A 23,807-nucleotide genomic window follows, 5' to 3' on the forward strand; every position below is an offset into this window, starting at 1 on the left:
ACACGGAGCACCTCAGGTCTCCAGGGTCATTTTTACCAGGCTGGGATTGTTTGTTTGTTTTTGGAATATTTTGCCTGTCTTTTAAAACAGACACAATGATAAAACCAACATTTGCAGACACTCGGTGACTTCATTCCTGGAAAAAGATTTCACTCTGAGTTTTTCCTAGTGTTTCCTACAGTAAGTTTGAAAATACAATAAATATTGTAATTATACGGGTGAGTTTCAAAACAATTTGTTTCCTTTCAAATTAATTGCTATCAAATATATCCAGATACAGCATCCATTCAGCTCAGGATAGCCAGGATGGAAATTTCAACACAATCCACTCATGTACTACAAGTGAAAGTTTCTCTGCAGAGAAATCACAGAATGACAACTAAATTCCTTCCAAAGATTAAGTCTGAGATAAAAGAAAAACCAACCTACTTTCTGCATATGGGCTAATTACAAACTAAACTCTCCTTACAGGATCTGAAATACAGAAGATCCCAAAAAGATGAAGTGTCCTAAGTCTTAAAAATACATCTTCCATGCACACACACAAACTGATTTCCCACGTTTTTTAAATTACTGCTTGACTACAAAAGTAATCAATTTCACTCTAAAACAAAACCAAGACAAATGTCTTAAGTAATACAGAAATACTCTAGAGGGAGGTTTAGCACTGCAGCAACTCTCAAATCATCCTCACAGGAAGAAACAAGTAACTTAAGTTCATCTGCTAACAAAACAGCTCCTGAGCAGTCAACCCACGGCTGCTCCTTGTTTGTCCCCAAGTCAGGGACCCACCCTTAAAATCCACAATCTCTTCCTGCTCTCCCACAGCAACCTCCTGCATCCTTTGGGATTAAAAAATCCAACCCATGCCGCCCAGACTGCAGGCAGTGATCTCATGGAAAGCTGCTTGCTGGCTTTGCAGGGCAGGTACCTCAAGTTATTTTTTCCTGCCGCTCCAGGGGTTCCGTAGCTGGGAGGCAGAGGAAAGAATTTGCTTCACCCTGGAATTTTTGTTTTGTGTTCCAAACCTGCTGTAAGGCTGTGTTTCCTAGGCTGCAGCTGTTTTGCCTGGTGGGATTTAGGAATCAACCCAGGTGACTAGGGTTCCATGCTGACAAGGTTCTATTTACAGAACTCCCCAGCACCATTCCCAAATTTCCCAGCTGTTCCTGTGCAGTGCCTGCCATCCTCCTGCTCCTACAGTCACCACTGAAACACTCCAATCAACCACTGTATTTTCAGTAGAGTTCAGTATCCATTCTATCAGAGACTTGTGGTATTTTGGCTAAAATTCACTCATTTCTTTCATTCCTTATGAGTGTAATACCATCACCTTTCCAGTCTTCACAGGATAAAGATAAATCAGTTAATTTTCACAAAGTGCTGGAATACATGATAAAGAACAGCAAAGGAAAAAAAATGAGCCGTGGCAGAAGTTACTAAAACATGGTGGGAATGTCTGATTTTAACCCTTTATGATTTTAATCCCCTGAAAAATTGTTCAATAGGCCACTGGGTGGCTTGGCACCCTTGTTAGAACATGGTAAAAGAAATGGTCAGCTTCTAGTTTGCTTTTAAACAATGGAAAACCAGTACATTCTGGCAAATATATAAATAAATTATATATAAAATACATATATATACAGATATAAAATAAATGATGTTGTGTATCTGCTTTATATATTATGTATACACAGGCACACATTGTATGGACAAAAACTGCCATAGGAATATTGTAATTTTTTAGGAAATATTAATGCATCTATTCTGATGTCTTGAAATGAGTGCTTTTTCTAGGTCTGGTGAGACACAGGGTCAGGGAAATGGGTAAGGGTGACCATGGTGTCTGCTTACATCCACCTCCCCACCTTTCCTGCTCCTCTCACCCCACCTCCAGCTGCTTTTCCCTCTCACATCCATTTCATTTTATTTAAGGCTCCTCTCCCAACCACTACCATGGATATGAGGAGCTGCCAACGGGACTCTGTGGCTATAAACTACATTAACTTTTTTTTTCTCCACATCTGAAAATGCTTTAGATGCATGAAGTTTCTCAGTGCCACAGATACAGCAATCAACACCGAGTGCCCTGTCCCCTCCTGATGACAGATAAGCTGGTTTTACTGAGCACCCACAGCTCTTCAATGTTAATTTGACCTCTAGAAAACACAAAGAGGAGGAAAAAAATCCTAATAATTACTGCTTCTTAAAAAAAACCAAAACTGAACAGACACTTCTACTTGTACCTCACTTGAAATGTAGCTCAGGGAATGGGCTCTCCCACCTTTTTTGTAGAACATCAGTGCCTTTATTTGAGGTACTACAGTTAGAAACTCATTAGCATGCAGGGAAACTCAACCTCCTTGAGGTTACTTGCAAATTCCAAGGGGCCAGGCCATGCTGATTGCCTGGAGTCACGTTTTACTCTGAAACATTGATAGTGAAACATCAAGCAAAAGCAAGACATGACAAGGAAGGTCATCTCTGTGTTCCCAGACTATAAGAGACTGGTCTCTTGAGTTAAAAGTGTAAAATAATAGTAACTGCAGCAAAGATATATTTATAATCTCAAAAAAAAAAAAAACCAACCAAAAAACCAACATTTTACCTATTTAACATGCTGGGTAAAACAGTTTTTTGTAGGTAGCAGCAAAAGCACACATTCAGTAAACTGTTTTTTCACCATAGGAGTATTCTCAGGTACTGATTTCAGGCAGCTTATTAATAATGGAGAACAGCTAATAATAACAATACAAAATTGCAATTTAAATGCTATTAGCAGGCATACTGTTAGTGGGAAATGAGAACCTTTCTGAGCTCTCATTTCTGAATATTAAGGTAAGCCTCTAAGCATACATTAAATAATGCAGGACCAAAAATACAAATGGAAGAGCTGAGTGCAGAATCCCAACTGATCTAGAAAACTGCAGAATCGCTGATACAGTGGAACCTTCTCCCATTTATACCATGGCATATCCTTGAAAAGCCAGGAAAGAACCCACTGGAGATGGGTAATAAGCAAAAAATAGTTCCAGAAACCTTCAAGGGCAACAGGTGAAAACACAACGCAAAAAAAAACCCGGACAAAGTAAGAGCAGGGAAATTTAAATCCAGGCCCTATAATTCATCACATACATTTGCACCACTTACCATGTAATTAGGGGCAAGTTATAAACACTGGGCTGGGGTGTTTCACTTGCCTTTGGACAGGTTCTCCTGCTCCCAACAAAAGCACTCTGTGTTTAGAAACTTGGCACCCAAGTGCAGGGCACCAACCTACAATTTTTTTTAAACCAACAAAGTGTTCAGTTCTGGGAAACTGATTTTCACTGGCCACCCTTCCACTGCTTCTAACTTGCCAAAAAAAAGTCAGATGTCAGAATATTCCGAATTCCCTAAGGTGACAAGAGGCATTTGGAGAGAATCTGTGAAAAGGTTTGGAAATCTGGCTTCATAAACTACTGACCATTTCCAGCTCCCTTTAGAACTGGTTTAAAAGGAATATCCCACTGCTGATGAATGTGACTTGCCATTTATTTGGTGTACAACTTCTCTCCCCAAAAGGCTTTATGTGAAATTTTATTACCACCTCCAAAACAGAAATCCTTTTAGAGGCCCTCAAAGAAGCATCCAACATTGTTTTGGAACTGTGCACTTATCATCAATCCAAGGAAGTGATCCCACAAGACTTCATTAATATAACCAGCTATTCAGTGAATCTCAAATGCTGCAGCTGCATTGCTGCAAAGCTGAGGGGGGGTGGGGGTTAAATCCAAGGAGCTGAAAGCCTCAGTTGTTAGGTCTGAGCTTTCTGAAGCGCAGTGTAATTATTTTTCCAACTTATCAGGACTATTCCCTAAATGCAGTGACTGTTGTGTCTCTGCATATAAAAGACATTCTCATGTCTACTGGATAAATGTGTTAAGAACTGGTGTTAAATTTTATGTATTAGTTTAAAAAAAACCTCTCAAAAACACATATTTTTAACCACAGTTTCAGGAGGTACCATCATTGAAAAATTCAGGTATTTAATCAAATTTAGCTAATCTGCCAATGGAATTGATACTTGCCAAGGTAAATTCATATGTGGAGAAAAATGAGAGCACCAATAACTTATGGCACTATTGTTAGTGAGTGGGTTTAATTCAGCACAAATTCCACATGGCGTAGGAGGGGTTTTCAGATGGTTTTTAGGCTGAGAAGACATACAGCAAATCCAGCACTAAAAACCCATCCGTCACAGGCACAGGAACCATCTTTTCCCAACTGCCAGTGAAGCCTGGCCCAGAACACGTTTGCTCTGTGTATTTTGGGGGTGATGCTGCACTGAGGACTAAAAGGATGTTGAACATGACTTCCTACAAACTGCACTTGGAAGCAGCCTGGTGACAGCTTGTGTTCTCACATTCCACGTCAGGCACATCTCCAGTTAGATTTATGGCATACTGAGCTCCACGAGCTCACTCCCTTGGATTTTATTCTACCTTTCATCTATTTTAAAATAAATCAGTGTATTTATAATCTGTTGTACTTGGACTTAAGCTCCAAGAGCCTTTACTGTAAATTAAACAGGCAGCTGCCCCTTATTAGATGCTCTCTAATTTTGGACTGGGGGAGAAAAAGCAATCCTCCCTCTTTTCTCACAAACAAATCAAAATTCATTCCACTCCCTATCACAAGCATGAGGCCAAATCCTCTTTTATTTCAGATGAATGGGAAGCTGCTCTTACTGAAGAATGTGAATTTAAATTTCTTTTGGATCAAATAAGCCAGAACATTTCCTCTCCCTCTAATTGACCTGATTTTACCTTTCACTCAAATTTCACATTGACTTCTGAGAAAAGCACACAGAGTTTTACTTTATAACAATTGGGGAAAAATGTTAAAAATGTTTTCTGTACTCGAGAACTTCCCCAAGTCAAAATACATGAAAATACAGAATAGGCCTCAGTCCTATATAGATCAAACTGATTCAGAACTTCAACACATTTTTATGCTAAGTCACTTATGGAAAAGATAAATGATAAAAATATTCACCATGGTAATTTGCTGATAAACAAATAATCCCAACAGAACAATGCCAGAGCCATCAAAATTATTCCAGAACCTACCTGTGCATATTCTTTCTCAATTGCAGCTCTTTTCTGACTGAATGCTCTGAAAGAAGAGCAAAGAAATTTCATTAGAACATGAAGCAAAACACTCCAAATTCAGTAATTTAGTCAAAATCCATTAACACAGAGAGCAAAACTGTACAAATTCAACAATTTACTTTAAAAGGAGCTTCTGCTGGACAGTCTGCAGAGTGAAAGAGCAACAAAAAAGGGAAATGGTTTGACAAGTGCACATCAGTAGCCCAGCAACAATTGTGTGTGGACTTCACATGTGTGATGGTTGAATTTCCAAGTTTTATTGGGCAAACTCAGTTCCCAGGACTACTCAGTTCCCAGGCATAAACAGCATTTTCTTCATGAAAAGCTCATCAGCTTTCCAGCAGTACAGCCGAACAAGGAACTTGGGAGCACAGAACAGGATTTGACATTATGTACCTAGACAGACTTACTTAATTTTCTTCAGACTTGTTTTGATGAGAGTTATTTTCTTCAAGCTATACCTTAAGGCTATACTCAGCTTAAGGCTACATCATAGGCACAAAAAACATCTAATTATATTTAAATTAGTTACCCAATAACTCTGGTGACACACCAAGTAAAAAAACCCACACCTCAGGAATATCCTCTAATGAAGTTAACTCAATAAATAGGAGCTCAGGACAGGCTCCTTTTATTCTTGCCTACTCCATTTCATCCATGAAGAGTATCCATCCACATGCTACAGGCTCAGCTTCCCCAACAGGACATAAACAAAAGTTTAAATGCATCATGATGGCTCAAAATTCTTCCCAGACCAATGACAGCCCAAAAGATCTGGCCATATTCCAGCTCCAACAGTTAAACTTCCCAAATCCCCCTCATGTAGCCCAGGTGGGTTCCAAGGGCTGTGTGATTCCCATATGAAACACCTTGATAGGAACAAGTGAAGTTGGCTGAGATGCCTGTGAAAGAATTTCCTTTGTAAAGCATTCCAAGTATTCCAGCTATTATTATAACCCACTTTCTTTTAGCATCTCCTGTTCCAAAATCCAATATCCCAGTCAGTCTAGCAAACACCTAGAAACCACAACATTCCTCTGAAAATACTCACTTTTCTATCAGAATACAAAAAACTGCACAAATAACTCCAAGGAATAACCAAAATGTGTTATCAATATTGAAATGGTAGAAAAAACAGCGGCAGTCTTTGGAACATAAATCTTGAAATATTTTAGGCAAATAAAGTTATTTTCCAATTCTCAGCTAACTGCATTTCAAAACATAGAATCAGGGCTTAATTACACCAAACCTGGATATGAAGTTGTATATTTCACCTGAGCTTTTTTCCCCACCCCATTCAAACCAAATTCCTCTTAAATTAATTGCAAAACAATGACTGTGACAAGCAGGAAACCCAAGATATCCCAAAAACTTTCTACGTTAAAAGTTTTGCACCAGAGAGAAAAACCAAAAACATTCAACTTGTGCAGGATTACAAATTAACATGGGAATCAAAGTGACTCCCAAAACCAACTGAAATCTTGGAACTGGATTGACCGCAAGCTTCAGCAGGAAGAGAATGGATTGTACAGCAGCACCTCCTTATGAGAAATATTTCAGTTTTAGATTTTGTTCTGTGTTTTAAATGGGGAAATAGTTGGCAAGATGCTGTATCAAATATTTAAATTTGCTTTGATGAATGAAGAAAATGGTTACGTGTGGACAGGCTGTCGGGATCAGCTGTCTGCATTCCTCGGAGCCGGTGCTCCCTGCGGCTTTGGGACTGCGCTTCCCTCCCCTGGACCAGCACAAAGCTGCTTTTAACCTTGGGACAGCTCATACAGCAACCCTTCTATGACAGCTATGAATGGATTACAAAACACGATGGAAGAGGAGACTGAAGTCAACACATTTCCCAGGAGACAATTATTTTGAGCAGGGGAAAAGAGATATCTGACTAAGAAATGCATCATAGTTTCTTAACTTGGGCAGCATGAAAACTTTGACGTGTGTACCAAATTTTATATGCAAAGCTGGGATAGTCTTAACCTTATTGTCCTTCAGGATGGACTTTTAAAGCCAGTCATAGAAGGAAACATTTGTTTCCAAGAAGCAATAAAATGTTCTCTAACTACTGGTAAGTTTTTGCAACATGAGCTAGTGAGTCAGCAAGAAAGCAGGAATATTGTTTCGTGGTTTTTTAAACTAGGGAGAGTTAATACTTACTTTTACACCTTTTTCTCAAAGTAACTATTAACTAAGTGCAGGAAACACCAGAATTGCACTCCCCAAAAAGGCATTTTAGTTTGAGGAAAGTAATTCCTAAATATCTTGTTTATCCTGTCAATATTAAAGCAATACATTTATTCCATTCTCCCCATTTTCTCTCAGGCTCTGTGAGACCATGGAATTCTAAGAGAGCAGGAGAAAGTGCTATCCCCACTTTGCTAGTGACACTTTTTCTAGTGTTGAGCCCTCACTGCAAATTCCCAACCCCAAATTTCAACCACTGGCATGTATTTCCATCACTCGTATCCATTAAAGGTAACAGATGCTATGAAATACTGAGTTATCTTTTTATATCCCCATTGTAGAAGAGCATAACAATGTGAATTAAGGAGTCAGGTCAGTTGAGAATCATATTTCATTACATTTTCCTACAGGGAAATAGGAGAAACAGATGGGTTTAATTATTTCATGGATGTCCACTTGGACTGAAAATGTGTAAAGCTCACACCTTCATGAAAAATCAATAGAAGAACATTAAAATATACTTTAGTGTTTTATAAGACAATGTCCCATCTGCCAATATAGTGCAGTTGTATAAATCTGAAGATCAAAGTCACAGCTTACACAGCAGAAAGTTAAACCCAGTGACACCCTGAAAACCAGAAAGTGAATTAGTCACTGTATAAAAATTTAATTCCATGCAAAGAGCTATGCAAAAACGTAAACACACACTTCGTGTTCAGGGCTCTTGAATAAAAGAAGAGGCTAAACTTGCACCAGTGAATGTATTTCTATTCAAAGGCTGAGAAATTCAACAATGAACCAGGCAAGGCCTGAATCCCATTTGGAACAATTTCTCATGCAAGATGATGATAATGATACAAAACCCAAGGTATTAACTGGACAATTCATACAGCTCACCTGACACCAGCATCTTGTGCTTGTGGGTTTTTTGGCTATGAACATTCAGACAAATTGTTTGGGAATTTTAATGAAACTTTAAAATTCTTACAATTAACACAAAATCTCAGAAAATGGATAACTAGTATCACACCCCAAACCACATCTTTTGACTGACCTTGACCTGAAATTAACCCCATCAAAAATTCCTGAAGTAAATCTCCCTAAGAATTGTAGAGCACATTGCAGCTGGGTTAAACCTGACTCAATCCACCACCACTCAAGAAAATGAATCAGTGAATTTTGAAATACCCAAAAATTTCCAGCTTCCCAGAAAGTAGATCAAGGATAATTCCTAACAGCTAGAACACACAGCAGTGGAAAAATATGACTTTACAACTTGTGCTTATAATGTACACTGGGAGCACACACACTCAGTGTGCAATCATGTCCAAAGTAATACTATCTCTTTTTTTTTTTTTTTAGTATACACTCACTATAAAATTTTCCATTAAGAACAGGAAAACAGACAGCTCTCATTATAAAAAAGAAAAGAGAAGAAAAAAGGGAGCAGCTGGCTTTGTCCCAGTGACAAAACCCACTCCATCAGCTTGAATCAACCCCCAATATTTTTGAATTTCTTTCTATTTATTCGTTCTTGTCCTCTCTTTAAACCATCCCAGACTTGAAACAGTTTTGAATGATTTTTAGTGGGGCACAGGGAACAAATAAGCATATTGCATTACTGCTGGCAGGATAAAATTAAATTTAGGAATTACTGTCCACAAATCACTCCTGACCAATCTCCTTAATGGTGAAGACACAGTGAAGTGTTTCTGCCCAGGATGGCATTGAAATTCCAGCCTGCAGTCCCAGCCTGGCTTGCTGCTCAAGGCTGAAATGCCCCTGAACTTGGCATATGCTGACCTTCCAAAGGTTCCTGCCAGCTCCTGTCACCCACAGCCCCTGTCACCCTGGACACAGCCCTGCCTCCAGCCTGTCAGTGTTCTCCCCCAATTTAACAGGCTCCTTCATCTTGCCAAACTCCCCATGCCACCATCCCCATGTGACTGGAGTCATGGACCAGCACTGATCCACTGACCTATTAGGGACTCCCAGCTGCACTTGGCTCTGCTCCCCACCACTCAGATTTGGGGAGCCCAGCCAACTTTCCAGCCAGCTCTCTGTCCGTGTGTCCCCAGCGTGGCTCTAAAGGTGCTACAGGACTGTGTCAAAGGCCTCCCCAAAGCCACGTACAACTCAGACACTGCCAGCTTTCCCAAAAGGAAATCAAGAAACTTTTGCCCTTGGAAGTCCATGCTGGCTGCTCCGAATCACCTTTGTGCCCCTTCAACAAATGGAAAAGAAGCCTCAAAAATTGTTTCCAGGAGGTTTTGCTGTGTAATTTTCCCAGGAATTAAGGTAAAGCTCCTGTTCCCCAGATCCTCCTCCTGGCAGTCTTTGAAAATGGGCCCAGTATTTGCCTTTCTGCAGCCATCAGGAAGCTCTCCTGACTGCCATGACCTTTCCAAGGTGACAGGGAAATATTCCACTGCACCTCTGGAGTCCCAGTAAGCTCCAAGTCCTGTAGCTGCACCTGCCCTGTCCAGTTCCATTGGACAGCTCACAGTGCTTGGCTGGCATGGAGTTAATTTTCTGCACAGTGGCTGGGATGGGGCTGTGCCTGGCATTTGTGCTGAGAACACAAAGTTCCAGGCACAGACAACTCAGGGATGTTCCCATTATTGCTGAGCAGTGCTTACACAGCTCAAAGCCTTTCCTGCTCCTCACACCACAGAAAGGTTTGCATTGGGAGGGACCAATGCAGTAATCTTGTTCCACCCCTGCCATGGGCAGGGACACCTTCCACTATCTCAGGTTATTCCAAGCCCCATCCAGCTTGGCCTTGGGCACTTCCAGGGATCCAGGGGCAGCCACAGCTGCTCTGGGCACCCTGTTCCCACCAGGGTGGGAGTGAGTGTGTAAGAAATTGGGAGGGGACCCAGTCAATTCAGCTGACCCCAGACCACACAGCAATAAAAACTGGAGGAGGAAGAGGGAAGAAGAGATGTTCAAAATTATGGTATTTGTCTTGTCACATCACAAAATCATTAATGTTGGAAAAAACCTCAAGGGATCATTGAGTCCCAGTTGTGCCCAATCCCCACCTTGTCCCCAGCCAGAGCGCTGAGTGCCAAATCCACTGCTTCCTTGGACACCTCAAGGGATGGGGATTCCAAAGCTCCCTGGGCAGCACCTTGCAATGCTTGACAATCATCTCCATGAAGAAATTCCTGCTGCTGTCCAAGCTGAGCCTCCCCTGGCCCAGCCTGAGGCCGCTCCCTCTCCTTCTGTCCCTGTTTCTGGGAGTCAAGCCTGACCCCCCCGGCTGTCCCCTCCTGTCAGGGGTTGTGCAGAGCCACAAGGTCCCCCCTGAGTCTCCTTTTCTCCAGGCTGAGCCCCATCCCAGCTCCCTCAGCCTCTCCTGGGGCTCCAGCCCCTTCCCCAGACCATGACACTGAATTAATGCAATGCCTTTGGAATGCCTTTGGAATGCCAGCTCCCACTATAAAATCCAAAGAGGAGCAATCCTGAAATACATGGGAGGGTGGAATGGGCCAAAACGTTTTGCCATCCCTTGAAGGAAAACAGGTTTTCTTAAGGAATGCCAACATCCTTGTTTAGTTTAATTCAGTACTTTTATGTGGATCCCTCCTCCCACTTTTTCCCAGCAACATGAAAAACACACCATAATGAATCAGTGCTGTACAACCAAGTAACTGCTTTTACCTGGTTTTTAATTTAAGGACAGGTGTGTCACTAACAAAAGCACAACTGAATCCCAAATACTCCAGCCAACATAAACCATCCCCATGGCTCTGTTCAGGACAGGGGTTGGCAATAAATGCTGAGATAAGATAATACAGCAGCAGCTGCATGGCTAATGAGGGACTCCAGGAATACCCATGCATGCAGTGACACAATGCATTAATATTCCCTCCCCGTGTCCAGCAGACACAAAGACAACATACCTGGAGCAATAATGAATCTACAGGAATTATTCATCATGACAAGACTCTCAAACACTGCATGTAATAAGCTCCTCTTCGTGGTTTTTCTCTTTGCTAAACAGAATTACCACTACATAAATGTTTTAGAAGATTTGCATAAAATTCTAAGTGGCTGAAGGGTGAATGATTTTTCAGAACACCACAATTTCTGAAATTATCTGTACACAGGCTGTAGAAAGTGTAGCAGTGCAACAACCAGGTTATTAAAATTTGGAACATACTTCACAGAATCCCAGAATGGTTATGGTCAGAGGGGAACTTATAAAACATCCCATTTCCCACCCTGCCATGGCAGAGGCACCTTCCACTGTCCCAGGCTGCTCCAAGCCCCATCCAGCCTGGCCTGGGACACTTGCAGGGATCCAGGGGCAGCCACAGCTGCTCTGGGAACTCTGTGCTAGGGCCTGCCCACCCTCACAGGGAAAAACTTCCTCTTAATACCCTTCCTGTTAATAGCTAATCTAAACCTACTCTCTTTTTAGGCCAAATCCATTTCCCTTGTCCACCTTGTCACAAAGTACTCAAGACTCCAAATTCAGAGATTTTTGTACTCTGACTTTCCCTTTTCCCAGCAAAGCTCCTCCAACATTGATCACTGAACATTATGAATGGTATTTTTTACTTATACATCAAAAATTTCACCTCAGACAAAGCATAGCAAGTGAAGTTTCACCTTAATTACACCACGTAAAAGAATTAACTCCTTTATTACAACTCTCTGTACTGCCAGACCACCACAAAATCATCAGCAAAGTCACCTCACCAGGGAATCCAGGTGCCTCCAATCACTTTCTGGCTAACTGTATTCAATTTAAACACCCCCAAATTTCAGTAAAACCAGTGCTGACTATAGCAGTTGGTCTGATGCCTTTGCTCTTGCAAAAAGGCAACCGAAGAAATTAAGAAGTTGTAAGCAAGGAGAAAGTCACTTTCATTTCATTTACACAAAATACTTTAGGTTCCTTTTCAGCCACTTGAAGAAAAAAAAAATCACCAGGGGTCACATTACAGCAAATCACAGCCTTTATCTTTGGTTTAAAAAATAATAAACTCTCTTTTGTTCAATGGTTTTATATCATTTGAATGAAGCAGATCCCTTCCTAGAAAGATGACCCTTTTATAGGCATGCTGTCACCTGCCAGGTTTTTGTTATTGCTAGAAACAGGCAGTTCAGCTGCATTTTTATCAAGGAGCAAAAGTTCCATGTCAGTTTGAATAATATCAGCACTGCCACTATTGCCTCTCCTGCTGAAGACTTTGTACCACCTATTAAATAAACTCCACAAGAAGTCACTGTACTATGATGGGCATTTAACAGCACTGTTCAAACACTATTTTGCTGCCTAGATTTTGGGCTGGCTTTATTTGCCTGGTCTCCAATTAAACTTGCTACCTCCTACATTACATCACATCCATGCCCTTCAGCACAGGGAGACACACGTGGAACTCTTCCCCCAGCTCTTGTTAATGAACATATTTCTACATCAGAGCATTACCTTGGCTCTTCTTTCCAAATTATGTGTCAATGTTTTCCCAGACATCAGTAAAAGGAAAGATTTCCCTAGAAAAGGTTGAGTGGGGGAAATGAAACTGCAGACCCTTCCCTAGAGCCCATCACTAGGCTGCCTCAGAAAATGTCTTGCTGCTCCCATTCCCAGAGCATCCCTCCTTCCATGCCCTCAAGCAGCCGAGCAAAGCTTTCATTCTCCTCCCTGCCTGACCACGGACCTCACCTGCTTCCCCTGCTCAGCCATGAGGGGCTCCTGCTGAAACTCCTGACCTTCCTCACAAAGGGTTGGGCTGCTCCTTAGCTCTCTGCAAGTCCTGCTTAGGAAAACCAAGCTGAACCCATCACTCCTGGCTGCTTCCCAGGAGACTCTGCCCACCAGCTGTGTGAAGGAGAGCTGCCCTCATGACACTGCATCTCCACGTCCTCCCTGAATCCTGCCCTCATGACACTGCATCTCCACATCCTCCCTGAATCCTGCCCTCATGACACTGCATCTCCACGTCCTCCCTGAATCCTGCCCTCATGACACTGCATCTCCACATCCTCCCTGAATCCTGCCCTCATGACACTGCATCTCCAAGTCCTGAAGGCAATTTGTGGCCACAGAAGCCCAAGCCACCGCCAGTCTGGACAGGATTCCAAACACTAGCCTCCCCTCCCACGACAAGTACGGCCCACATGGAGTTCTCACACCACAAACATCCCAACTCAGTGCAAACGTGGCCTCCAGGCCAAGATTTTTAACAAGAACCTTGCTGGGCAGGCCGAGGTCCCACCAGCTGTGAAAGCACACGAGGCAGCAGAACAAACTCAAAACCACCCTGGCAAGGTCACCCACAGCCTAAATTTTTGCCCACAAAGAAGTTCTCTGACCCAGCACGAGAAGCCAGTGACATTTCCTGCTTGTGGATCCACTTGAGGTCTGCCTGATCTCAGCAGATGTGTGAAGGGCATCTTTACAACTCGGGAAGCACAAATATTTGTAACATCAGGAAACTCTCTGCTTGCTGAGTCAAGGAATTCAGCTCTCCTTCCTGCAGCTTGCTGGCAGCCCTCACTTTCTGCTTACCTCAGTGCACTGCTCCAGTTCTCTGGCAAACACAAAAGAAATGAAGAAGTGGCCTTTTTTAAAACTTGACTTTAATGTACATACTCTGTACTGTCTCCTCTTTAGGCTTAAAATAGCTCTTCCAAACAGAGCTTCATAAATTCCTGCAGAAAGGGAGTAACTGGCAGTTCAAACATCCTGTGCCACAGCAGAGCTCTTCTCTCCTCTACAAATTCCTTTCTACAAAGCAGCTCATGATTTTCTAGCAGTTCTTCCCAAGCAAACAGCAGCTACAATATCCACCCCATCCCTTTTACAGCCAAGCACAAAGTACTCTCTTGTTGATTCAGCTACTACAGAACATTTTACCACCCTGAGGAGCCCTGCTCCATCCTTCTGCTACACAGAGGATTTACAGTAACTCACAACTGCACTCAATTCTCTATCTCTGCCCTGCAATTAGAAGCCTGCTCATCTCACACCTAAAACTAATCAGCTGTGACAGCTTTGCTACCATTTGTCCTTTGAAATGCTTACCCTTTAAATCTCCACTTATCCTCAACTAAAATAAAAGTCCACGAAAGGAAAATTCTCCTGAGTGTAAACAGAGGTATTAAAGCTGAAAATATTTCAATCAATATTTTAATGTATCTTATCCTCAACTAAGATAAAAATCCACGTAAGGAAAATTCTCCTGAGTGTAAACAGAGGTATTAAAGCTGGAAATATTTCAACCAATATTTCAATGTGTCAGGATACAGCCAGCTATATAATCAAGGAATCAAAGTTGGGCATAATATCTTTGTGACAAAAGCAGTTTCCTGCCTGCCCTGCCAGCATGCATCCACCTACAATTGTTTTTACTCCAGTTTTCACACACAGTTTTCAGTACCTGGGTCATCCCCCTGCCATCCCCTCAAGTACCTGCAGGCACTACTGTTCAACTCAAAGGAGTAATAACTCTGCCTTCCATGCCCACAGACAGCAGATAAATGAGCTCCTGCTTTGAAAAACAAAAGCCAGAAAGTCTAACTGAACATCTTCACAAGTTCTCACACACAGAATAGTTCAGGTGGGAAAAGACCTTGATGATCATCATGACCAGCCATGAATGATTTTCTGCTGTTACAAAATGTCCCTTCCTAAAAAGCCCATTTGGATTTTCAAGAGAGCATTGCTTACAGTACTCACAGTAGTTTAAAAGATGCATCTCCAACCTGAAACTTCCCCACACAATGTGCTATAAAGTCACAATTTTTAGCAGGACATTTAGAGGTCAACCCCAAACTGGCACAGGCCAATTTTATGTGCTCTTTACAACATACAGAACATATTATAACATATAATCTTGGCAACGTTTTTAACTGAAGCTTTTTGATGTTCAGGAAAATGTATGTTATTTAAACAAAACAAATTAACACATATGCAAAACGCTTGGTGTGAAAGTACGCACAAAAATTGGGCCTTAAACAGGAGATAGTTGTGATTTTTATCAGCACAAACTCCCAATAAATGAGAAATTTCTTCTCTATAAAGCTATCAAAAACAACAAAGCAGGTTTTTTTTTCCCAAATGCATTTGTGAGCTATGAATTTATTAATAATTTTAAATGTTATAATGCACACAACCTATGATAAACCATGAAATATCTTTACTTCATGCCTGAACAGTGCCCCTGTAGCAATGCACAGAGACAAAAATTCCAGACAGCATTCACTAGCAAGCAATGTACTCCCCATAAATCACATTACTGTACAGTTTGGGATTAGGATGAGTTGCCACTAGCAACAGAGCCAAAAAAATCAATTCTGCCACTATATATAGAGAATTCTTGCAACCTCAAATGTAGCCAATGTTTTCAGCAATTTGTCTCAGAGAAGTATTAGCAGACCAGCATGTGATCAGAGGAACATGACACCCAGACACAAAACAATGCTAAAACAATAGTTTTTCCTTCAGTAGAATAAAAAAAGAAAACAAAAAAGAACTGCCAGAAAGCTGCTGTGTGAGCATTTAATTCACCCTTTTCAAAATAAAAGCGTGCCCTCTTTATAGCATTAACATTCACAACAAATAAAGGATTGGTTTCAGAGGTTAAGTGTATTTAAAATGATCACTAATGAGTTTTTGTTTTAAAATGGGAAACTAAGCAAACATTAGGGAGAGACACAATTTAGACAAATACAAGGTTACTTTTCTATAGCTTCCCCAAACCTGATTCATCATATCCAAGGCATTTCCCTTTCAGAAAAAAAAAAAAAAAAAACAACCTAGGATGTTATAATTCAGACTGTCTACCAGGAGCCTTTAAAAAACGGGAATATGAGGAGTTTCTTTGATCCCCATTTGCTTAACAGCAAGAAGCCAAGACACATTTCATCATTCATGCTTTTTATTTCATCCTGGATCTGCAAAAGGTTTTGTAGCAGGCAACAACCGCCTTGGAATTCTTATTTTACTCATCTGTCACATTTTAGGCATCTTGACAATGCCACCCAGGTTTATTACAAAGACTTGTCTCCCTTCTTTTCCTACAGTCTTAATATGAGCATTTCAATTTTAAATGATGCCCTTCACAAGGTTTCATTGTCACTAACACTGACATAAGTCAAATTCTGTATTTTAATGGATTCTACAGGTAGTAATAATTACTATAATGGGTTTTTTCCTCAAAGCACAATCACCCTGTTTTAGAAGAGTACAGTAGATGTACTGTTATTTTTAAGTCAGTAAAATATAACAGCTCACTGAAAACATGTGGCACAATTTCTAAAATCCATCTGTAGATATATGTTAGAATCATTTAGGTTGGAGAAGATCTCTGAGATTATTGAGCCCAAGTTTTGACTGATCACTACCTTGCCACCACCGAGTGTCATGTCCAGTCATTCCTTGAACACAAATATTCCTTATAAGCTTTTTCCCAAAAGGAGAAATTTCAGTCTATTGCCAACCAAAAAAATATCTGGAAAGATATCTGAAATGGGTTAAGTCATCCTGTCTTCTTGCCACTGATAAGAATATTGATCTTGCTTACTAACTGCAGCATCACCGCCTGGTCCAAACGCATACAGGAGTATAATGCAGTTAAAACCACTTTTCCTGAGCTCCAGTAAAACCAGAACAGGGCTGTTAATAAAAGTTTGTCACAGAATCACAGACTCCCAGCATGGTTTGGGAAGGAGGGGACTTGAAAAATCATTAGTGCCACCCCCTGCCATGAGCAGGGACACCTCTCACTGCCCCAGCTTGGGCAGTGCTTGCTCCAAGCCCTGTCCAACCTGGCCTTGGACACTTCCAGGGATTCAGGGGCAGCCACAGCTGCTCTGGGAACCTGTGTCAGGTCCTCCCCACCCTCCCAGGGAAGAATTTGCCTCCCAAAACCCAACTACCCCTTCTCTTTAGCAGCCAGAAGTCATGCCCCTTATCCTGGCATTCCATGCCCTTGTCTCAAGTCCCTCTCCATCATTTTTATGGGTTCATTTCAAGTCCTGGAAGTGGCAACTAGGTCACCCTGAAGCTTCTCTTTCCAGGCTGAACAATCCCCATTCTCCCAGCCTTTCCCATATTGCCAGTTCAGCAGCACAGCTGGGTGCAGAGAAGGCAAAAGGCATTTCAAACATCCACTGAGCTGTGTCAACAAAAGAGCCCAGCCCTTCTCTAGCACAGTATCGAGCTAACCTGCTAAATTTAGAACAAAAAGAAAAAAAAAATCACAACTACAACAGGCAAACTCCTCAAACTCCTCCAGCAGAGAGATCCATTTACTCCATGAGAGTAAAGAAGTGTTTGGATGCTTGGAGAGATGAGGTCTGGGTTCTTAACTGGACAACAGCTCTGCACTGCACCTCCACCAGAAGGACCTGGCAGCCAGCGAGCAGAGAACATCAAAGCACCCCCACCAACTCAAAGGAACTTCTCAGGGCAGATCAAAGCTCGAGGCACTTCATAAGCCGGGCCCAGGGTGTTCCAAACACGATCCCAAAGCCAGGAACAAAGAGCGCTGCGCGGCCGCATTCCTGCGGAGCCCCGCAGGAACAGCGAACCTTGGCTGCGCGACACGCAAGTCACAAGGGCAAGTCTCCCCAGGAAATCGGGAATAACAACACGGCCACGCTTGGTTTCAGGGAAAAGAAAAAAGAAATGTGCCTTTGCTCCTCCTTGCACTGCTCTTTGTTGGGATGGAGAGGAAGAGAGCAGACTCTTACCAAAAGAAGAGGGAGCGCACAGGAAAGCACGTGTAGACAGAGAATTAAAGGACATTTTCATCAGTGACACTTTGATCATTCTCTAAAGTCTTTACACACGTTTTAAAAACTATTTCTTGAGGACCAAATGCCCAACAGACAGAAGATTCAGCTCCTCAGGCATTAGGGATCAAGTTCAGCCACTTTTCACCAACAGGCAGACTGCAACACCGACTTCAACCACTCTTTGGATACTATAATCAAAATTCTGCATATTTCCAAATGAAAAACTCCTGTAATCACAAAGATTACCTTCACCTCCTCAGCAGAAAAGCCTAAGCTCCAAATGCTTAGAAAAGCTAGAATATAGGGCCTTCTTTGTTTTCTACGCAGCTGATTAGCTCATAGCAATTAACTACAATCTGCTTTCACATCAATTAATACAAATATGGACAAACAACGTCTAGAAAAAGTTTGTTTGCATGTTTAACCTATTTGAACATAATGCACATCATTCAAGCTCTGCATACATTCCGCCAAATCAGAAGCTTTTAGGCAGATGCTCCTCTGGTATCCTGTACATCACAGGGAAGAAAAAAAAAAAAAAAAAAAGAGATTCCCAAAGAGAACTAGTGCACTTTCCAAGATTTCCCAAGTCCTCCCAAGTCTGCCACTATTTATAGTGATTCGAGAGACTCAACACCTCCCACACTGTTACAATTCTGAGCTTTTGCTTTGATTTGAAACACACAGAGAAGAGCTAAGAAGGAGGTACAAACCAGTCTTACTGCAACTGCAGGAATTATTTTTCTCTCATCTCTTTTCTCTTACTGGGTGGGAAATGTGGGATACAAGGAATAGCTGCAACTCCCACTAACAATCTCAAAGACATTAGTTGTACAAATACTCCAAAAATACTAATGTTTGCTAATACTACAGAGAACTGATATTAACTGCAAAGAAAAGATGAGATTGCTCAGAAATCCACAGAAAACCAAATCATGAGCCTTGAATCTTTTGCTCCCAGATTCCCACATTTTAGAAAGAGGGCATTACCCTCTGGAACAATCTCCCAGGAGATGCATAGAGTCCCTGTTGTGGAGGTTTTCAAGATATAAATGTGAGGTCAACTTCATCCAGGCTCCCTTTGCCTTGTAGGGTTGGATGAGACAGTTTTTTGAGGTGTGCCCTGCAGGCAAATCTACTTTTAAACAGCATCCTGGTATTGTTGGTACATTGAAGTATCTTAAGTTTACCACCTTAAACCAATGCCACAGGAGTTGGTTCAATCAAGTTACTGAAATTCAAATATTTGTGCTTTGCTGTGAATCTTGTCAAACAAAACCCTACCCTTGTGATGATCCTCTCTTAATCTCACCAAAACACACAAGCATGGAATAGAAGTGACCTCTGGAGACACCCCAGTCCAAACCCCATGCCAAAGCAGGTTCACCAGGGCAGTTTTGAATAAGCACAGGGAAGGAGATTGCAGAACCTCCCTAAGCAGCCTCCTCCATGTGCTCTGTCACCCCACAGCAGTTTTTTTCCTCATATTCAAGGGGAACTTCTGCATTCCAGTTTGTGCCCGTTGCCCCTTGTCCTGTCACTGGAGCCTGGCCCCATCCCCTTGGCACCTGGTCTGAAAACACTTGTATGTACTGATAAGATCCTCTCTCAGCTGTCTGTTCTCCAGGCTGAACAGCCCAGTTCCCTCAGCCCTTTACCAGAAGTGAGGTGCTCCTACCCCTCATCATCCCTGCAGCCCCTCCAGGATCCTCTCCAGTCCTTCCCTGTCCTGTCTCTCTTCACACAACTCTGGCTCAACAGAGTTGAGAAGAACAGAGGAAGAATGAGAAGACAAAGAGGAAATTCAAAAGCAGGACCTCTTTCTTAATTAGGTGTTACTAGGCAGTGATATGTACTTGTCCTCTTACTCAGCCAGCTCAGATAATTAGAAACAATCACACAAAATCAATTAACATGAAAGAAAGCTTCATAAACAACAAGCACATTAAAATAACATGGGAAGCCACTGCCACTTACTCCCTTTCTCACCAGTGGCAACACAGCTGAAAATGGCAAAGTACATTTAGAGATAAGGCAGGCTAAAACCAGGCTGGGAACACACCGGGACTATGAAAAGCAGCTGCAAGAAATTCACACACCATAACACTGCGTATTGCTGCTTTTCTGAATATTCTTTTTCATTCCCAAGGCAATCTAGACTGTCTTTTCTGCCTCTGCCTGGCCTTAGGATGCTTTTCAGGTCAAACATTAACCGAAATTCAGCAGCCAACACATGGCAATGTTTCAAGTCAGAAATTCCCAATTATGTCAAGAGATTACAACTATTTTACTCCCTGCTGAAAGACTGAAAAATTGGGGTCAATTTTACTTCATTTTTCACGAAATTCAGCCCCTCATCTCACTCTCAAACCCTGAAATAAGACAAAGTAATTCCACCTTTTACACAGTTAAGTCATTTCTCAAATTTCCAGTTTGCAGACAACGCTAAGCTGAGCAGTGCAGTGGACACAACAGAAGGACGGGGTCATTGAGAGGGAAAGATTAAATGGGATATTGGAGGGAATTCCTCCCTGTGAGGGTGGTGAGGCTCTGGCACAGGGTGCTCAGTGCAACTGGCTGCCCCTGTATCCCTGGAAGTGTCCAAGGCCAGGCTGGACAGGGCTTGGAGCAAGCTGGGATAGTGGAAGGTGTCCCTGCCCAAGGCAGGGGGTAGAATGGATGAGTTTTAACATCTCTCTCCCACCCAAAACCATTCCATAAATCTATGGTTCATTCTTATAGTCAAAGATCTTTAAAGGCACTTCTGATCTGAGCTCATCTCGGAGTATCATACCCTCAAGAAAAATTGTGGCTTACTCAGTTTTTTTTGCCTCCTCCCTTTTTTTTTTTTTTTTTTTCTCCTTCAAAAATGCAAACAGAACACAGCAGAGCCCTCTCGAAAAATCTTATTTACGCTCAGGATTGTATGTATTTAAACATGGCAGTAAGTGCCAACATTTTCCTCGCTAACGCTGGCTTGCATCTGGCTAGAAATAACTAAAGTGAGTGGCTTTACCACCATAAATCTTCCAAAGTCTTCTGCATGGCTGAGCTCTGCTCATAAAATTAGACACCAGTGTGTTTTGTCTGTCTCATTAAAAGGATGTTTGGTGGAGCCGGCACAGGAGGAGAGAGGAGTGTGTGAACAACATTCTCAGAGCCACTGGGGATTGGCCCAAACTGTTCTCACAGTGGCACAAAGAAAGGAACACCTAAAATAACTCCAAAGGCTCTCAGAAGGAATGGCTCCGAAGGTTAGGAATAATTTTAAATTATGAGAATAGAATCTCCATGCTTACAGTAGCACACAGAAAAAAAAAAAAGCTAGATTTCAATAGATTATTTTTGTAGTTACTCTCTTTCCTCAAGTTTCAATTGGAAATGTTCCATTTGCTTCCTAAATAATACAACCCAAGACTTACAACCATTAATTCCATACTTTCCCTCTCTTTCCTCAAGTTTTAATTGGAAATATTGCATTACTCCATAAATAAACACAACCCAACACGCACAATCCTAAAGGCAATAACAAGCCCCCAGCTTAATATATTCCTACTGTGCATTTAGGAAAAATGTTATTAAAATTTTAAAACCTACTATAAAAAACCATCAAAAAAGCACCACATTGAGCCATTATAAACCAGATTATACTGCAAACATTTGACCAGAGCAGCTTGGGTTTGATAAGGTTTTAGCCTTTTTTCAACTGCCAGTTTTTAAAAGTATAAATGCAGAACATCTTTTCTGTGTGCTTTCATATGCAAAAAGCAATCAAGATGATTAAACAAGGTCAATGATTTTACGAAGCAAAAAAAAAAAAGTTTAAAAATCAGATGCATATTCATCAGAAAACCAAATTCACCATGCATAAGATAAGATATTAGTTGGGTCAAAAGTTCACTGGGAGCAGGAGAGGCTGATCTCAAGGACCAGCTGGGAATGAAAAGTAAAGACACCAAGTTCTCTGCAGCCAAGATAACCATGGAACTTCGGCCCTTTTCTGAGAAAAAAAACCCAACAAAACAAACCCACAACCTCTCTTTTTACTTCTGCCTCCCCTACAAGGAATATTTGCATGGTATAGGATGTGGTAATCCCATTCCCATGGTTTTTTCAGGATGCTGGATTTGACAAGGTATGTTTCTGAGGTCTCCTCATGGGATACTGGCAAAGGCAGCAAAACCTGCAGAATAATTTTGGCACCAAACTAAACAGAACAAAAGGTTGAGGCTGGGTACTGGGAAAGGCTCTTCCTGCACAGGGTGGTCAGGCACTGAGCAGGCTCCCATGGGAATGGTGACAGCACCAAGCCTGACTTCAGGAAGCCTTTGGACAATGCTCTCAGGCACAGCGGGGATTTGGGGGTGTTTGTGCAAGACCAGGAGTTGGACTGGATGATCCTGATGCGCCCATTCCATTGGGATATTCCATGACTCTGGGACAACATACCAGCACAGGAAATCAGGCCAGGCCATGCTGATTGTGCCTGGAATGGGAAGAATGCTCTTCCTCTCTCCAACAGAGCTCATACTGACCTTTGTGGGATGTCCCCAATGCCTTCAACTCCCGTTACACAGCGGTTTCCATAAAAGCTGGGGTGAAAAGCCTTGAGGGAAAAGTGCTCACCATGGAAGTGATGTGATGGAGAAGAAAGAAAACCCAAGGAGCATCTTGAGTTTGAACAAGTGGATCAAAAGAATAAATTGTTATTACTTTACAATCACCCTGTGCCATATGTTTTAACACACATTGCAATTGTCCCCATAAAAATCTGTACCTAAGGCAACTTTACAAGATTTCATGGCAGCTGCTGGTTTCCCAGAGCTCTGCCAAGTAACATCGTGGTGAAAAACAAGAGTTAGGTCCAGGAAAAGCCATGGTCAGATAAAATTCAGGGGAAAAAAAAAAAATCAAACCCACACGACTTTCTGCAAAACCAAAGAGTTCGTTCTTAAAAAATGGGGCAGGAGTCAAAAGTGAAAATGCAACTTTTGGCAAGGAGTTGTTGTACTCAGAATCCAAATCCTCTTGTTATGTCTTGGAAGACAAACTCACACTAAAGCCACATCTTAACAGAACAAACCCAGTGTCTCCTGAAAGTCCTTAAAAATCAGACTTCCAGAGTGTGTGTTGGAAGTACTTTAAGAAAAAAAAGCTCATTCAAATGCAAACCTCAGAGAAAAAAAACGGGGAAAAAAAGAATTTTCATTCTGATGTGAGAAATGGTTTGTTGGGCTTTTTTTACACTGTTCTGCTATAAAAAAGCAAACAAAAAATTCTTAGATTATTTTACTTCTACCAGTTGAAAGGTACCCAGAAATACTAAAACAAGGGATCCATTAATTTTTGTCTGTCAGGGATGGAAAAAAAAAAAGAAGGAATGTGGTCCATTTCTCAATTCCACTGTGCCAAGACAGGCCTGAATCATTACACTGTGGCCATGTTTATACTAAAACTCTTCTTTTTTTGCTCATAACTTGGATTTCCACACCCAGTAGGCAACAGCTTTTTTTAAAGTACATTCCAAGCTTCCCTCAAACAGTTCCAGTCAAAACACCACCAGATTTTAATTCCGTCAAGAATGTGAGCATCTCATTAAAGCCCTGCCTAATTATAGGTAACGTGCCCAGACCACAGATTCTGTGGTATCTTTATATGGAATATTATTCAGAAGTAACTGCACCAACTTTTCTCAAAAACTCT

The 23,807-nt window shown here is 41.7% G+C and overlaps 1 protein-coding gene across 4 annotated transcripts in view; it reads right to left on the minus strand.

Annotated features, from left to right (window-relative positions):
• The window catches only part of FCHSD2 (FCH and double SH3 domains 2), a 121,625-nt gene that overhangs the window by 89,891 nt on the left and 7,927 nt on the right, over window positions 1-23,807 (minus strand). For all 4 annotated transcript variants that reach the window (XM_021550115.3, XM_021550114.3, XM_077781199.1 and 1 more), the window contains exon 3: window positions 5,112-5,157. In XM_021550115.3, coding sequence (XP_021405790.1) covers window positions 5,112-5,157 — 46 coding nt within the window. The remainder of the gene's footprint in view (window positions 1-5,111; window positions 5,158-23,807) is intronic.

Source organism: Lonchura striata, chromosome 2, assembly GCF_046129695.1.
Source record: "Lonchura striata isolate bLonStr1 chromosome 2, bLonStr1.mat, whole genome shotgun sequence".
Classification (NCBI taxonomy): domain Eukaryota; kingdom Metazoa; phylum Chordata; class Aves; order Passeriformes; family Estrildidae; genus Lonchura; species Lonchura striata.